This window comes from Amblyomma mixtum, chromosome 5 (genome assembly GCF_055824585.1).
Source record: "Amblyomma mixtum isolate Tamu chromosome 5, ASM5582458v1, whole genome shotgun sequence".
Taxonomy (NCBI): Eukaryota; Metazoa; Arthropoda; class Arachnida; order Ixodida; family Ixodidae; genus Amblyomma; species Amblyomma mixtum.
The window spans coordinates 101,911,226-101,929,720 of record NC_143016.1 but is presented as its reverse complement, the minus strand read 5'-3'; the positions used below and the strand labels follow the sequence as shown (position 1 = coordinate 101,929,720).

General features: G+C 44.7%; 1 protein-coding gene across 3 annotated transcripts in view; it reads left to right on the top strand.

The window, feature by feature from the left end:
- The window catches only part of LOC149343214 (calcitonin gene-related peptide type 1 receptor-like), a 310,843-nt gene that overhangs the window by 277,631 nt on the left and 14,717 nt on the right, over nucleotides 1-18,495 (top strand). For 2 of the 3 annotated variants that reach the window (XM_089545761.1, XM_089545758.1), the window contains exons 12-16: nucleotides 200-260; nucleotides 3,596-3,662; nucleotides 7,947-8,032; nucleotides 9,716-9,851; nucleotides 11,881-11,922. In XM_089545761.1, coding sequence (XP_089401887.1) covers nucleotides 200-260; nucleotides 3,596-3,662; nucleotides 7,947-8,032; nucleotides 9,716-9,851; nucleotides 11,881-11,922 — 392 coding nt within the window. Of the gene's footprint in view, nucleotides 1-199; nucleotides 261-3,595; nucleotides 3,663-7,946; nucleotides 8,033-9,715; nucleotides 9,852-11,880; nucleotides 11,923-17,944; nucleotides 18,209-18,495 lie in introns of all 3 variants that reach the window. The other variant, XM_089545759.1, reaches the window with a different exon arrangement.

The following is an 18,495-nucleotide window of genomic DNA, read 5'->3' as shown; positions in this document are numbered from 1 at the left end:
AAAAGAAAGAATAAGCAGTGGATATGTCCCGATATATTCTCGTAGGTCATCTCATTCGTGGTTAGAAAAGTAAAACTGCCTCTGTGTTAGAAATGGCCATCATTCGCATCATCCCTTACTGGTGTACGGGACCGGCTTCACATCAAAATTCCCTGCACAAACTCGTCCATGCACCACTATTTTTTTTTTTACAATACAGGTTGCCCCGCCATTTTTGTCACCATCAGCGCCACGTTGCGAGCCTTGCGAATGGGACACCCGTGAGTAGATGTTGTCATTCTTATTCTTTGCTTTCAGTATGCAGGCCAGTGATTTATTAGCAGCTTAAGACTTCAGGTGGTACAGTCGTCCACAGATCTATCTGGAACGCTCGAACTTCGTGCCGTCTGCTCTCCGCAGCGCGCAGATCGACGTCTAGCGGCAGCGTCTAGTCTCAGATAACGCACCACTGATCTCCACTAGGTGGCTGGATGCTGCATTCCCGCTTTCCGAGACGAGTGCGAGTGAAGCCACCGGAAGTTCAACGGCTTGTCCCGGAAGTCGGGTGTCTGCTGTGTATTTCAATGCAAAAAGTCGCGTCTTTCGCCCTTTCGTTCTCAGTTTTTGGCGTTGTTCTCCTGTAATATCTTCTTTTATATGAAAGGAACAATCAAGCTGAACGCGAGAAATGTGAGCATTGTGTGCAGAACCCTGTAATTTCAGAGAAACCGAAGAAAACAGGCATGGAGGTCTCACCCTGCCGCGGCAAAGGAGTACGTGCATTAAACATTATGTTCTTGTCTGGCTCTTGTATGTTCTTGTCTTCCGAGCATGAAGGACAAGTAGTAGAATGACGATGAGGCTAGGTCATCTTAAAACCGAATTTTCGTGCAGCAAAGAAGAGGCACAGTGCGAGAGGAACGACTGTCAAGAAAGAAGAATGCTGCGGTGCGCGTGAGACGCGCTGTTAGATGCCAACTGCACCAAGCACCACGAATTAAAGCCCATTCAGGCTTAACTTGCTACAATACGAAACAGTACATGACACGCTCTGTCGAAAAGCAGTACCATACCTTTTGGAGGCGCTAATGTGAACCAACCGAACACCGTCGACACCTCACCAGATAGTACCTTTAGCCCTTGCTCCGGTTCGGTCTAAACATAATTCGGTAAAACGGTCGCTGCAAAGTCAGCTGCCTGGTGAATGTTTCCACCTATTCTTTCTTATATTTATCCCCCATTGATAGCATAACTTGGGCTTGAGCGTGGGAACAAGCATCACAGTAAAGATCAGAGTTGGCGAAGCTTGCGCCATGGGACGACACAGAGTTGAGCAGACGAAGCTCCATACCTTGTGTGTGTAGCGACGTTCTGTCGTCTGCTAGTGTCGTTCCATTGCGATGCAATGGACCCTTATTTTTGAAACGTCTTTCCCGAAGACTTTGAGGGTCTTCTCGCTCAGTTGACGACGTAAAAGGTAGGCATTGTCGTGGGAAAAGACGAGAATGGCGAAAAGACGAAATGTTGAGTGGGAAAACAAATCTGGAACTGAAAAGCCGTGCTGAGGCCCGATTTCATGCTCTGCAAAAGGTTGACTTCCAGGACAAGGTCGCTTACTTCCGGTGGCTTCACTTTCGGGCGCACAATGCGCCATGCAGCCCCCTTGTGGAGATCAGTGTAGCGTACCTCTTAGTTTGGTCCGAGCATCAGACATGCGCTATCTCGAACCAGGCGCTGTCGATAGACGTCGCTTTGTGAGCTGCGGAGCGCGAACGGCACGGAGTTTGAACGCTCTAGGTTGAGCTGCGGATGACTGTACTTTCTCTCTTAAGAGCGTTCTACTGGTACTATCACGCTGTACACGTAATAAAAAAATAAAAACTCTCTACTTTCGATAACAGTTCCGCTAAATGTGGCAATGCGAAGTGCTGATTAATTACTACAATATGGTACGCAGTAATTTCGAAGACATAAATGCGATGAAGAGTAACCTATACCTTTCTTTCAAGTACAGCTCTGTTAGGTCATCACTCGATCGTCTAATCTTCAAAGGCGTGTCGTCAGTGTACTGTATTAAAGTATACTGGCTGTTATCTCGATAGTGGAATGGTACTAGGGCTGTGCGAAATGCAAATATTTCTGAAAGAAATAGAGCACTCTAGTCTGTGTGAAAGATAAACTCTATGCATGAAATGATGGGCTCGCTTTTGATGAACAGTTCTCTCGGAAACACTCAGTATTTACATGCATCTTCGATCGATTACAGTGCGTTCGTTTTCATTTCCTTACAGAGACGATTCGAGGTGAGTTCAAAAGGGAGAAATAACACATGTGCGTGGGTTCGCTTCGCTTGTGCACGGCGCTAATTACGCCTGATACCAGACTTGCCGTCATTGTCATTGTGTGCCCGCCAGTTCGTTTTTATGTATTGGCAGAAACTTGAGCATGACAAAAATGTGGTCCCCAACGCGTGGTTGGTCTATGGTTCAGTCTCTTCTCTGAACATACCTAGTGAACGGCACTTGATCTGTGCACTTGGTGTTCCAACTCATGCCATGGGACGACGGTTAGGTGAGCGGACGTTCGAAGGACAATGGTAGTTGTTAGCTTCTCTACTTCCATAATTACGCAGCCTTAATAGATTGATAAGCTTAGAGTATTTCGATTTCAACACAACTGTTACTATTGATTCAACTGAGGTGTGCAGAAATGACATGGCTTATTTTCAGGCCATTTGAATGAAGCCTGGAGCTCATAAAATAAGGAATATTGTCAATGGCTTGTTTGGTTTATGGGGTTTAATGTCCCAAAGCGACTCAGGCTAAGAGAGACGCCGTAGTGAAGGGCTCCGGAAATTTCGAACACCTGGGGCTCTTTAACGTGAACTGAAATCGCACATTACACGGGCCTCTAGAATTTCGCCTGCATAGAAATTCAACCTCCACGGCCAGGATCGAACCCTGTGTAAATGAGATTATCATCCAGCTGAAGTATTTAACCCTACTCGAATGCATAAGTTTTGGGAACAGTTTATTTTAAGTTGATTTAAGCTGCCATTTTTGCGATGCATTGATTACATGGCTGGCTCAAGGCAAGGGTGGCCGAATATTTTTAAGCAAAGCACCTGTTTGACTGATAATATGACTCAGGGTAATGCGATTAGGGATATTATAATCTTCATTTCATATCAGTTCAGGGTTATAGTTCAATATTTTGAGGTGTATGCCAATATACGCAAACCTCTCAAAATAACTTTTCTGCCTCTGGAAGTGTATATCTTCTTCGCTCCTTTCCTTCCGCATGAGTTAAGGATCATTGAAGTGTTTTACCTCAAAGAGTAGAACAAAAAACCTTAATTAAATTCGTATTGCATGAAAATATGTTGCATGAGAACGTTCTGCGCAAAAATTTGGATGCCAGCGCCATGCTGTCTCAGTAGCTGTTTTGCATGGGTGCCTGCTTTGCATCTGCCAGCACGGCTGAATGGCTGCGTCGTTTTACTGCCAAGCGCCTTTTTAACCACAAACCTGTTGGCTTGATAGGTGTGGAGAATACAAACTTTCTATGCATATCCGATTTTCTGTGCGAATAATTTTTCCTTCTTTTATTAACGCAGTTGCTGGATGGACAATGTGGAAGGGTACAACTGGATCACACTCGCTCCAGGACTCTTCTGCCTTTTTGTGAGAACTTTTCTTATACGAACTGTTCGCGTTACGCAGCACCTGTTGTTAGCGGTGTGGCACAAATTACATGCAGAGAAACGGTGCGGGCATCTAAAAGCCTGAACAGTTAAAAGCTCCAAACAAGTATTGCATATAGGCCAACAGCACAGTGGAGATCTTCACTTTTTACAGTAGGGTTTCTCTAGACCATTATGAAATTTGGCATTTCACATAATCAACGATCACTCCCCGAGCAAGAGCTAGATGCAAACTCCCTACGAAAACGACTTCTGGTATGTTTTTTCAAGTTCCATGCAAAAGGAAATATAAAACTTTTTCTTGATTGAGAACTTAAATATTGCCGTTACCTCTGCCTGCCGAGAGCTTTCTTGCCTAAATATAATGGTCGAGATCGAGTGAAGCTATTTTTGCGACCAATTTTATGCATCTAAATTTAAAGGAGTAATGGTATTGCCTATTCTCTTTGAAGCAATATGCTCTAACGTCGGAACGTTTAAGTCAGTTACCGCTTTAAGAGTGTATTTGTGAGCGGCGCGGAGCTGCTGCTTTTCATGTATTCTTAAAATGCGCACATTTGCATGCTTCTGTGCCTGGTTGTAGTGGTTATATTTATTGCATCAATGCGTGTTGCTATGAGTTAAACTGGATAAGGAGTAAGAAAAAAAATAACTCCTAGACAATCTGTTCTTTTTCCTCGTGAACAAGTGACGGCTAAAGCTACTCACCGAGTATTTCTTTAGGCGTAAGTATTTATACTTTTATGCTTGGATAAGTGCAGCAAGCATTCCATTGTGCGAGGAGAGAGGTTTCAGTCTTACAGGTCATTTTCGGAGAACAGCGGCCGCGCATGTCCAGTGCAGATTTCTTATTTTGATGAAAAAAACTCAGAATCCTTGTTATATCTTGGCTGATTACCTCAATTCGCACTATCTACAGGAGAAATATAAACTCTTTTAAGCGAATGGAGCGTTCTTTACATTTCTTGAATATGGTAGCATAGGCCGAAAAAAAAAGCACCATTGTGGCTACCGGTCTGGCCTATTTTTCTGCCGAAAGTGTTGATACAGGAATGTGGAGTGGCATATTTCAGCCTTTTGCGGTTCTTTATTTAACAGTGCGGGCTGTTTTCATGAACACGTCCCTCACATGGCAAATTTGGAAACTTCCCTGATTACGTTGCTTTCTTACATACTAATAAGGTTTAAAATGCTGAGTGTTTTCACAGATCAGCATGCGTCCCTTTTCAGTATTTCGCCTAGTATCAATATTTAGGAAGGATCTTCTGTACCTAACGAAGCCGCTGAATGCAAGCCCACTCTTTTTTTTTTTTTGGACTTCCAATGACTGTTTTAGCGCAGTTGCAAAATAATGCAAAGTTTGATTTAATTACCTTTTCTAGGACTACTGTCTTGCGAGACACGCCGCAGCAAAGCCTTTACTCAGAACTGCATATATACAGTGTTGCGTAGCTAGCTTATTTGTTGAGGTCTCTAGTTGAAAAAGCAGCATGCATTACAGTGCAGCCCATGTGCAGAACGTGGTCAGCGTTCTGAATTTATGCACATTGTGTATGCGTGCGTTTCGTTCCCGAGTTTAGAATAACATACTTACAGCGATGGAAAAGGTTGGCGAGATCTTGTACTGCGGTCATATTTTCTCATTTAAAGCTTCTCACGTAATTAAGACAAAATAGCGATCACTGTGGCGATTACAGCGATATGCATTTTAAAGGGTAATCACTAGATTGAAAGTTGGTTAACTGGCTGCTGCATGGCGCCGCATCGAATTATCTGTTGAAATTTATATTAGAATCTACAGTCCCACAAAAATCCTCCGATTATCCAGTATTCCGAATTAACAGTTCGAATTAGTGGGTTTTACTTTATATTCACTCAATGGGCCGTGACATGAAGGGGGCACAACAGAAAACAGGACAACAAAATTACGACAGCACAGACAACGTGAATACGACACAACAGAAGACAGGACAACAGAATTACAATACAAGACAGAGAATATGACTACAACATAACAGAAGACAGGACAACACAAATAAGACAAGGCAGACAACACAATTACTACACAGGCCAGACAATAGATATACAACATGCCAAAATAGAAGACAATTTTTATGTCGTGTTTTTGTTGTCTTTTTCGACTGGGACCGACAGCTAATAGTTCTTAAAACCGCGATATCACGGTCTCGGCAAATTCAGCATCGCATCGCGCGCAGGCATGTAAGAGGCATACACATCAGATTGCTTACGTCCAGTTGTCTTTCATACTGGTGCTTGTGCTGGCAGGCGTTTCACCGGATTTGCGCTGTGTGAGCAACTGCTGTCCGAAAGGACTCACGGCATTGCCATAGGTTTACCACTGTAAGCATGAAGGCTTGTCTTGTGACTGCCAGTCTCACTTCGTTCGGATAATCCACCAACGTCGCTGAGTTTTTGCATTATATTGTCGTAATCGAGGTGCAAATGTTTTCTTTAATGGTTTCTATTAACTGGTTTAGAAACACCACAGCTCCTAGACGGCATATTGCAGGCATTTAGAAGAAAAAAAATAAGCGGCAATAAGCAGTAATTTCAGTCTATTCTACTGCGATCAGCGAAAGCAGAAGAAAACGTGCTTCACAGATATATCCCTTTAAGAACATATACGAATTCCAGGGTAGGAACGAGACAGGATAAATATAATTCCGAATTTCCGCTCCGCCCCCTTCGGCTGGATAATTCCAAACTAATTTCGTGAGTCCTTCAGCCAGAAATCCGGAATCCCCTTTCTAGCTTTTAGCAGGTGTGGGTGTTGCTATTACGAGGAAGTGGTCCAGATGTGCAAAACTATGAAAAGCGATAGCTGCGGGCGCATTTTCTACTTTAAACGTTTGTTTTTACGTCGCAAGCTTGGAGTGCAGAAGTTGCAGATTTGTGGTCACAAAATTAGTGACGGGTCAATATGCGCCATTAACATTATATTTAACACTACGCGATTCACACATTCTTAGCCATAAAAAAAGAAACCCCTCCTTCATAAGAGTATATTTCTTCTTTGTAGAGCGAAAGGCTTGCAAGGACTAAACAGTGAACACGACTTCAGGGACATATGGATATATAAAGTAAAAATGAAACATGAAAGCTCGCTCGGCCGAGTGCAGAGCCTTTCTACGCGAGGAAACAGGCGCTTCGTATGATTTTCTTCGGCACAGTCTGGCTTCGTGTAAGCAGTGAGTGGACGGTGTGAGGGGCACCGGGGAAATGACAGTCTGACGACACTTTGTCATCGCCACTCGACGGCATGTGCACACAGGCACGACGGGCATGAATGCGAGAAAGCCGTGCCTACGCTGTCGGCCAATATAAATTACAGTTCCCTGCCTATCTCGCGTAAGAGCGAAGCGGAGTTCTCTGTCCTCGAGCGTGTTTTGTTTTTGTTTTTTTTATTGCGGCACGTGTGCCTGTACAGCTCATTTGAAGAAGGAGGCATGAAACGTAGTCCAGGGACCCGTGAGTAACTCTTGCGCAAGCTAGCCCTGCGGCGAAGCTGATAACAAGCGCGCAGGCAGCCAGGCAGTAAATTTTCCCTCTGTGAATGCCGCCATGTGTCTGGCGTTATTGTTTGCTGTCGGCACTGTAGTTTGAGGGACATACATGATGATTCTTGGTTTTTACAAGAGAACCTTCCCTTCGATTGCTATGCTTTGTGTGGCTCTTGGTAGAGCTTGGGTCTCTGACAGGTCTTTGCTGAAATTTTGTAGATTTCGCTTCTAGCAGTTTTGCTAGAATGATATTTCCGTCACATATGATTTAGAGAACAACTTCAGTTAAGCTGCGCGGGAAATGCGCAGAATGCTTGAAGTTCTGCCCACTTTGCTTTCAGATATATCGCTATTACGGGTCACTGCGAAATGGTCTGTAGTCACTCAGCTATTGAGGAAATCTACAGAGAAGTCATGTTAAAAGTGTACAAACAAAAAGACTTTTGCTTAAGGAGGAAAAAAAACGATATACTGTAAGCTTTATCAGCCCCCTAATGTTAGTAGTGAATGTACGCTTAAATAACTGCTGCTGCGCGTTACTTTCATAAGCTCCGGAAAGGACGCAAATGTCCTCGCAGGCGTGGGGTTGGCTTTATTTCGAGAAGTAATCCTGCATGCAGAAATTAAAAATTGAACTTTCACATCTGCTTGGCCAATCAAGTTTCCGCAGTGAGGCTTTAAAACCCCACGACCGCGAGAGTTTCACGAATAATGTAACCTATTTGACTTTTCTTGCTTTTCAGGCCAATTTCATTTTTCTGTGCAACATAATCCGAGTCCTCGTCACCAAGCTGAGGAGCACCCATGCCAATGAGCCAAGCCAATTTCGGTAAGAGCTGTTTGGGAGAGGGGCAGAAAAATCCACCAAACGGCTTTTTTTCACTTTTTGAAGCCGGTGTATATTTATATAAAAGAAACATTTCGAAAGCAAATTCTGGGTTGGAGTATAATACCACTTTTACACTGCTGGACGGCTCATTTGGTGCGAAGGGAAGAGTAGTTGTCGGCTGGTTGCCGCCGCCTCAAAAATCACCAGGCGTAACAAGGTGGCCGAGGCAGCACGCGCATTAAAAATTCTGGCATACACGTACCAAAATGCAGCTCTTACGCTCTCTCGTTTCTGTTACGTGCGCCCCGTCAGTAGAGTCTTTTGTTGCATCACCATCTGTGGCCGCTGCAACTCTTGCAGCCTGCGGGCGGTAATGTTCTTCAGTGCCATTTGTTACGTTTACGTTAACTCAGCATAAGTCGAGCTGAGTCCTCTTTTGAAGCGAGTGAAGAAGCATCGTCGAATGGAGTAGAAGGCCAATCTCAGGTTGCGTTTTCAAAGGTGCCTCTTCCTCTCCAATAATCGACTCGACTCGTACTGCGTCCAGTTCGTGTAAACATGTCAAGTGTCGCATCATGTCCTCAGTTGTTCCTTAAATTGGGTGCACATTTGGAACCATCTGGCTTTGCGCACATGTGCGCACATGTTGCATGAACGTCGTGCATGCATCTTTGCATCTATTCGTAAAGACTCGATTGTATCGAAAATATGCGTAGAAGAAGATCTGAAAAGAAACGTTAATTGCCAGCGTTACTAGCTTTCGATAAAAAGACGTGAAAAAAATAGAAATTTGAACTCGCTCGTAACTGAGATGGCGTTTCGTGGCCACAAATGGTTCATGCTGAGTGCACATGTGATCGAGCTCTGCCATTACCTAAACATTTTTAAAAGCAAATACAGGCTATAAAATTAAGAAATTCGAAGTAGACAAAAAAGAGAGACGCGGTAAAAATCCTTAAGCTCCAGGAGAGCAAAATATGACTACGTTCAATTTAAAGGAACATGTGCGGCGCTTCGATCATATCACAAATCAACAAGTTGAGTTCTGTGTATTTGAACCTTTATGTCGATAACGTTCAAGTACTTCAGCAGTTGACTTGAGAACAGGACTGCACACAACGAAACTTAGGACAAGGACGATGAAGGGACTGGACAGCATTGCGCTGGTGGTATGCCGTCTTTTCTTCGTCTTTGCCCTAGGTTGCGCTGTGTTGTATTCTTAGCTGTAATGAATTACCGACTAGCTCCATCAGGGATGCCCGCAAATTTATTTCAGAGGAATATGGAAAGGAAAAGAATCCGAGGGAGCAAAAGTATATATACTTTGCCGCCAAATTCAGTGGCTAAAGCCGTCTTACTTCAGCGGGCAAATGCTAGTGCGGCTAGAGAGTTTTCACTGCCACTTGCTTGTTTTTCGATCAAATAGGTGATGAAGTAAATCACTCAACGTTGTCGAGATTATGCTACCAAACTGACGCCGCCGTTCAAGCAATAGACGAAAGCCATAGGTGCGTTGGGCCGGGGAGCTTTCCAAGATGGTGCTTAGTAAACGTTGCGGAACGAGAAGAAACAAGAACATGCCTAGTGATTGCTGAACTTGGCAAATTGTGTACATAAATGCTGACCTTTTCCGGTCGGTCCTATTGGTCGTATAGCATTGTGTTGTGATGCACGTTCATGCAGGAAAGCTGTTCGAGCCGTGTTGGTGCTGTTCCCTCTGTTCGGCATGCACTTTCTGATGACGGTGTACCGAAGCCCAGCAAACTGTGGTCCGTGGGAGGTCTACCAGTACATCAGCAAGGCATCTGACGGTCTGCAGGTAAAAATGCATTCCTGGACGATCTTTAACATTAATTCGTGTTCTTCGTTTCCTGGCGTTTTTCTCAGTTATTCTCAGCGTAAAATGTTTTACGAGCTCAGTAAAAACGCTCCTGGAAATAGCAGCAGCGGTTGGTGCTCTGACAGTAATTCGTCTCCGCGTGGTGTGATGCTATTGCCCGTTCTTACAACAGCTTCATTCTAAACTTTCAGTGTTCTCAGCGCGTATATTTCAGAGACTGCCCAAAGGTTTAAAATTTATTTATTATTTATTCAATAAACCCCTAAAGGCTCTCAATCGAGGGTATTAAATAGGGGGGAGCAATGACACACAACGCAAAATAATATTGAGCAAGCGCCAATGTGCAATACATAAGAACAGAAAGCACATGTTTATTCCTAATGTGAAAATCTTCACCGCGCCACACAGAAAAAAAACGAGAATGAGTTTAAGTTACAAGTGAGGGAGTAATATGCATCATTAAGTTTACTGAAAGTGTAACATTACCTAATGAAAAGCTCTTTTCGCCCTTTGTGAACACTTGTGGAAAAAGTATTTGGGAGCGATTGTTTGCAGTTTTCCGCAGTGCTAAACGGCGAAGTATTGTGAACCAAATGCAGCGCCAAATGTACTGCCAGGAAATATTCGCAATGCATTGTTGGAAAGTAAGTATGGGCAAGTTTAAGGTTATCGAGTGTGCGAGTTACAAAACACTGGCTTTTATTCACCTCCTCCTGGCGCCATATACAGGGCCTCCAGGCTTCGCTCCCTCTCCCTGCACCTTTTTATGTCGCGCTTAGCGATCCTCAGATAAGAAAGGGGCTCATACCAAGCTCCAACATTGCACGGAGCCGGTACCACCTACATCTTGGAAAAGGGAATGACATGTAGATTGAGGCCGCTGTAAAGCTCCGCCACCCAGTTTCTTTATCTAGAGCTCTCGTTTTCCTTCCAGCGGTTGTGCAAAGCGTTGCCGCTATTTGCATAAAGATCCTAAAAAAAAAAAAGTCTGGCGCAATTTGTAAAGAGCGTACGCGATGTGCTTCACTGAAAGCGTTTCTTTCTGTTATGCAACGCTTCGTGATCGGCAAAATTTTCGAAATAAATTCTTGAGGGAAGTGGAGCTGATTGAACGTCAATGGCGCCCGTGAGCGAGTGTTTTGAGCCTCTGACGTTATGGGTAGTCGTAGGTTTTCTTGTTTATCAAAGAAAGATGCGTTCAATTTTGCCTTGGGGTTTTTTTCAGGCATGGCGTACTGTTACCTCTCACTGCATATCGTATCAGACATTTGAGAGGTTCAGAATTGACGCGATAGTAAGCATCTCTTGAGAGGGCAGACAACCAGAACGTGCATTAACAAAGTTTTTTTTTTTTCACATTTTAGTGGCCTTTGTTACTACTGAAGTCAGTTTTAATAATTGCAAAAGGAATAGAAATCGTGTAATTGCTTTAGAGCGGAATGGTCGTCGCCTCTCAGAGAAACGAAAAGCTAGCCTTTGCGCGCGAAAGTATACCGGCGTGGAGTAGAAGACAAATGCGATTGTGAGCATGTCAAAGCGAAAGAAGTAGCAACGCTCACTTTCTGTTTCTTGCAAAAGGCTCTGATACAGGCGCACATTATCTGAAGAAAAAAGCATACCTGTAGCGCATTCAACAAAACTACAGCACAAGCATGTGAAAAGGAAGAAGCCTGAAATCACCATAGCAACCCTGGCACACTGGCGTTGGTGGATTGATTCGCACTGCTTAAATATTTCTCCCTTGAGTGAGGACTATGCCGCTCTCTCAGCTGAGCTTTTCATGCGTTGAAAGAGGCTAGAGAAGGCTGCCATTACAATGAAAAAAAAAAAACGAAGGCATCGATTAGCCGCATTACATGTGACAAAATAATGCAAATAAAGGCTGTTTTTATCCATGGCAGTTATCTGGTAGTCGCCGCTTTGGACACGTTTCAAACTGTCTTTCCTCTAATTACTGCGTTCCTGACCAGAACTTTGTGCTCAAAACTATTTACTTCTGCTATTGCAGGGATTTTTTGTTGCCGTGATATTCTGCTACTTCAATGGAGAGGTAAGTGAAGTACTGCTTTACTGACGAATTTTGATATATAATGTTTGCAAATATTACTCTATTAATCAAAAACGTGATAAGAGAGCGTAGAACACTTTTTTTAGTGCCGAGAGATTACATCCGCCCGACTTTAAGCGGCATCTCGCGTCATATCAAGAATAATGTGTATGTTTCTACATGTTTATACGAGTAGAAACAGTAAGGTTTCTATGGCTGATGCGGGACGAACGCACACTGCAGTTTGTCCTGCAGCTGTCTTCCGCGTTCTTGGATAACAAGCCTGTGAATGTTGACTTATTTTACAAAATTAGAGTGTGTGCATGGCACCCTCCGAGTTGCCTGCCATCTTGCATGCTTCGAATTATTCTGCCTGCCTTGGGAATGACTTGCGTGTTTGCCTTGATTGGATCTTTTCTACCGCTCTGACTTGACGATGATCGCTTGTTTTTTTTTGTCTTTCTTCTACATGCAGAGGTTGTTTATGTGCCGATGCAATAAAAAACAGCAAAACGGACTGTGCTTGCAATATCGGTGTTTGGAGTGTCGAAAAGCTAGAGAAGTTAGGAAGTTAGATTGTGAAGTTATAAAATACCAAAGGCGATCACCGTTAGTACCTTCAGAATGCAAACATACCTATACGCTGCACAATGCGGAGAATGCGGTCCTGCAAAACGCTTCCAGAAGTGTGATTTCTACCAGCCGGTAATATACGGCTGACTAAGAATTCTTTCTGGGCCACAAGGCCGCAGCTTATGTAGATATACGAGGGGGTACCCAAAAGAAACCGGACTTATTTTTGTTTGAACTAATTTGTTCACATTTTAAGTACAGACCTTCAATCTCCTTCAAAGTACTCTCCACTTGCAATGATACGCTTGTCGAATCTTTCATTTCATTTTTCAAAACGTTGTTTAAATTCATCTTTTGTGATGCTTGACAGTGCATCCGTCGTTTTTTTCTTCACCTCAGTAACATCAGCGAAACGCTTTCCATTCACCTATTTTTTCATTCTAGGAAACAAATCAAGTAGCACGGGGCAAGGTCGGGAGAGGATGAGGGTTGAGGAATAGGGGTCATGCCATTTTTGGTCCAAAATTGTCGTAGAGACAGGGCTGTGTGAGCAGGGGCATCGCATGATGGAAAAACCAGTCACCCGACCGCCACAAATCTGGCCGCTTCCACCGCACACTGTTGCCCAATCTTTTCAAAACATCCAAGTAGGAAGCCTGGCTAACTTTCTGACCCTGCGAAACAAATTCTCAATGGACGACTCCTCTCACGTCGAAAAAACAAATCAGCATTGTTTTGAGGTTTGGTTTCACCTGATGAGCTTTCTTGAGGCGAGGTGACTTTGAAGTTTTCCATTGGCATGATTGTTGCTTTGATTCAGAATTCGATTCAGGAACACTTGAGTTGTCCCCATAGCATCGTCTTTGTACGTCTTTCTTAATATTTCAAGTTTTCATTCAACTTTTTTCGAGCAAAAATCAGAATTTCACCGGCGCACGCTGTTCACGAAAATCTGCCATTGCAAAAACGACATTCACACAAAACAGACGTCACTCTAAAACTCTCCCTAAACTAGTCTGCCCTCCTTCAACGACGGCACTCGGCTTACTGACTCTGGAATTTTCGTCCTATGTTCTCCTAGTGGCAAAACGCGGTACCACAGAAGCTTTGCCGACCAAAAAATTTAGTCCGGTTTCTTTCGGGTACCCCCTCGCATGTTGTAAATTTTAGAATTACCACGCTGCATTGGTACGGTCAATTAGTTTTTCTAATAAAAGTAATGAGTGTTATCTCTTTATACACGGCCGCAAAGAATTTTGCTGTATTCTCTGCAGACAGTTGAAGCAAGCAAATTGAAACCTTGCAACAATCTGCCTTTTATAGGGGGAACATTTATGCTATTATATTTGATTTACACATGTTGACGAAGAAGAAAGAACGCCGACCAAAGAAAAACAAAAACAAAAACAGACGTTTCGGCTCCCGTACGGGAGCCTTGTTCACATTGAAATGAAGCAAGCAGCTGAGTGGCATTACATATGTTTGAAAAGAGGGCGCAGGGAGCGTGCGTAGATGGGGTTAAGATTTCCGTCGTTGCGGTTAAGGGTGTGACTAGTAGTTTGGATGATTAATGATTCCAAGTGCAGGCGAGGGCGTAGCTTCTTTTCTGTTGAAAGCACGTGTGCCCGACCCCAGTCGATGTCATGGCCTGTAGATACTGCGTGTTCGGCGATAGCATTGGAATCCACTTTTTTGTTACGTACATCGTTACTATGTTCTTTTAGCCGCCTTTCGAAGTTTCCGGTTTCGCCAATGTATGCGTAGTCACAGTCGGAACAAGGAATCTTATACACTACGCCAGGATATTTTTCTTTGGGAAGGGGGTCTTTGACGTTTACCAACGCATGGCGCAGTTTTCTTGTCGGAACATGGGCGATATGGACGCCAAAGGTGCGCATGATGCGCGCTAAAGCCTCGCTTATTCCGGGAGCATAGGGCACGGCAGCACGCTTCAAGGGTGACAGAGGAGTATCGCCTGCTGGGCGACATAACTGTTTTTCCACGGATTGCACAAATGAGGTCGGGTAGCTGTTGCTTGAAAGTTCTTGTCGTACAGTTTGAAAATCAGTGGTCTGGTCTTCAAGGGAACTGCAGATGCGTTGGGATCGTTTGAACAAGGACATAGCGACTGATTTCTTCTGTGTAGCAGGGTGAACCGAATTAAAGTTGAGGTATCTTCCGGTGTGAGTCGGTTTTCTATAAACGCTGAAACTGAGCTTATTGCTTTCCCGCTTTATCAATACATCCAGAAAGGGCAACGCACCATTCGCTTCTTCTTCGGTAGTGAAGTCTATTGCTTGTTCTATAGAATTCAAATGGTCCGAAAAGGCGGCTAGGTCAGAATTACGAATCAGGCAAAAGCAGTCGTCAACATATCTCAGGAAAATTCTAGGAGGTGATGCAAACGTTTCAAGGGCACGGCGCTCGACGGATTCCATACAGAGGTTAGCGACGGTCACTGAAATAGAGGCACCCATTGGTGTGCCTTCTAGTTGACGGTAAAAGCGTCCTTGGAAGACGAAATAAGTATTATCCAGGCAGAACTGCAGGAGTCTACGGAGATCAAAAACTTCAATAGGGGTTCGTTTAGGTAGGGACTTGCACACAAAAACAAATTGCATCGCCTTCTCCCGCAACGCCCAACAACTGAAAAAGCTACGCCCACAACCGTCGTTAGAAACTTCTCCTCGTACAAGCCTAGCAGCGCTGAAATTTCTGTTTTAAACCTTGGCCTCAATTTCAACACTGGACCTACTCTAGACCCGAAAAAACTTGTGTGTGCTGTGGAAAACGCGGTGAATCAAGTGGAAGCGTCGCGCCGCGATGAAGCAAGGACCCGCGCAGTCAGCGTCCTCTCCAAGTATCGCCCAGGACAACACCTGTCCCCGCTTACCACAGAACAACAAAAAGCCGTGAAGAGCCTGCGAGACAACAAAGATCTCGTTATACTCCCCGCTGATAAAGGAAACAGCACAGTCCTCCTGAACCGAACCGACTACATAAGCAGAATGGAAAGCCTCCTGGAAGATGAAAGCACCTACTCCCGTCTGGACAAGGACCCAACCTCGAAAGTTCAGCGCGACTTGCAGAAACTTCTTTCAGACGTCTTTCGTTTCGTTCCCCCGACCTACAAGCCACTCTACTTCAGTCTGCTGTGCACCAACGGCTCAGCCCCTGCTCTCTACGGTCTACCGAAGGTGCACAAACCTAGTATGCCCATGCGCCCCATCGTAGACTACAGTCGGTCCCCTCTTCACAGTCTGTCCAGCTACCTCCATCGTATCCTCTCCCCTCTTGTCGGCCTTGGCTCAACGCACGTTCGCAACTCGACTGATTTCATCAAGAAGGTAAGCGACATAGCACCGGACGATGACGAGCTCATGGTCTCGTTTGACGTCAAGTCGCTGTTCACATGCGTTCCCGTCGACCTGGCCGTACAAGTTTGCTCTGCTGCTCTCGAAGCTGACAAGTCCCTACCTAAACGAACCCCTATTGAAGTTTTTGATCTCCGTAGACTCCTGCAGTTCTGCCTGGATAATACTTATTTCGTCTTCCAAGGACGCTTTTACCGTCAACTAGAAGGCACACCAATGGGTGCCTCTATTTCAGTGACCGTCGCTAACCTCTGTATGGAATCCGTCGAGCGCCGTGCCCTTGAAACGTTTGCATCACCTCCTAGAATTTTCCTGAGATATGTTGACGACTGCTTTTGCCTGATTCGTAATTCTGACCTAGCCGCCTTTTCGGACCATTTGAATTCTATAGAACAAGCAATAGACTTCACTACCGAAGAAGAAGCGAATGGTGCGTTGCCCTTTCTGGATGTATTGATAAAGCGGGAAAGCAATAAGCTCAGTTTCAGCGTTTATAGAAAACCGACTCACACCGGAAGATACCTCAACTTTAATTCGGTTCACCCTGCTACACAGAAGAAATCAGTCGCTATGTCCTTGTTCAAACGATCCCAACGCATCTGCAGTTCCCTTGAAGACCAGACCACTGATTTTCAAACTGTACGACAAGAACTTTCAAGCAACAGCTACCCGACCTCATTTGTGCAATCCGTGGAAAAACAGTTATGTCGCCCAGCAGGCGATACTCCTCTGTCACCCTTGAAGCGTGCTGCCGTGCCCTATGCTCCCGGAATAAGCGAGGCTTTAGCGCGCATCATGCGCACCTTTGGCGTCCATATCGCCCATGTTCCGACAAGAAAACTGCGCCATGCGTTGGTAAACGTCAAAGACCCCCTTCCCAAAGAAAAATATCCTGGCGTAGTGTATAAGATTCCTTGTTCCGACTGTGACTACGCATACATTGGCGAAACCGGAAACTTCGAAAGGCGGCTAAAAGAACATAGTAACGATGTACGTAACAAAAAAGTGGATTCCAATGCTATCGCCGAACACGCAGTATCTACAGGCCATGACATCGACTGGGGTCGGGCACACGTGCTTTCAACAGAAAAGAAGCTACGCCCTCGCCTGCACTTGGAATCATTAATCATCCAAACTACTAGTCACACCCTTAACCGCAACGACGGAAATCTTAACCCCATCTACGCACGCTCCCTGCGCCCTCTTTTCAAACATATGTAATGCCACTCAGCTGCTTGCTTCATTTCAATGTGAACAAGGCTCCCGTACGGGAGCCGAAACGTCTGTTTTTGTTTTTGTTTTTCTTTGGTCGGCGTTCTTTCTTCTTCGTCAACATGTTTGTCCCCGACCAGACGAGTTTTCGTCGAACTCTCGACTTGATTTACACATGAAATAATTGTTCTGAAAATGTTTTTTTTTTGTTTGCTGCAGAATGTAAAATACCAGCGCAAATTTGCCTTTGAATATTTTTTCCATAGGCAATTTAGTAGGGGCAGTCAGCTTTCAAAATGTCGAAGTTAAGTCTCTTGAAAAGTATGTAGGAAGTATAAACCGATTAAGGCCGAGGGGCGTTCGGCAGCTCTACGTCTCATTGTCATCATGGTGGCTAGGCTACTGATATGTACAACGTTTGCTATTCTAATAAACGAAAAAATATGGGTCAGTTAAACAAGAACCACCATAGGATTTACCTTCACCATGACGGCATTCTGAAAAAGGCACACACGGCGCTTAGCTTTACTGAATTTTTTTTTTTCTCTTAGCGGAAGAAAATGCCATTCTCGTTTCCCCTTAACTCACATATAAAACGATATTAGCTGCAGACACTCAGCAATCGAACGCCTGCCTAAAAGAAGTCGGTCATCGTTTCTTAAGCACGTAATCATCCTTCCACTTTCCCGCAGCCAAGATGAGAAGAAAAGTGTAAACATCCCTACATCGAACATCATTATTCAGCGATGCACTGGAAACAAAGCACAACAACTAACAAAATTTTACAGATTTCTTTTTGCAAGAAACGGCTATGAAATCGGTAAAGGAGCAAGAGCCCTTTTAACGCGCTGCTGTGTCCCCGACAGATACGGGGCCAAATGAGACGCTCCATCGAGCTCGTGAAATTGGAGTCCTCGCTGGCCAGGGCGAGCTCAAACCGGCGCCGCTCGACGCGCAGCCAGGTGCTATAGCTTGCTGATGGGGGGGGACCGCTGGAACTCTCGACTGTCGCCCGACCGCCGGGAAGGACGCCGCTTCTTCTCCCCAGCAGGCTAAGTGCGCTCATTCTGGTTCCCGTCCTTCTGCCACGCCCCGTGAATGCAACGGCGTTCGTTGACCCCCACCAAAATGTGAGCAGTTCTACGCACCCCTGGTCTGGGCCTTGATGTTTCATGTCAAGTATAATAACGTCCCTGTGCACCTTCTAACCCTTTTCCCTAGTTTCTGGGGGGATAATGAGGCGAAAAGAGTCGCAGTAAGGAAGGTCATAGCCAGGTTAGATGTTTTACTACGTGCAGCTCACACATTTGCACGCATTGTCTCTGTAAGAAGAAAACCAGCGGAAAAGACGCATTCACAAGGAGCAGAAATACACATGACAACCTTGTGAACGCGTCCTTTCCGCTGGTTTTCTACT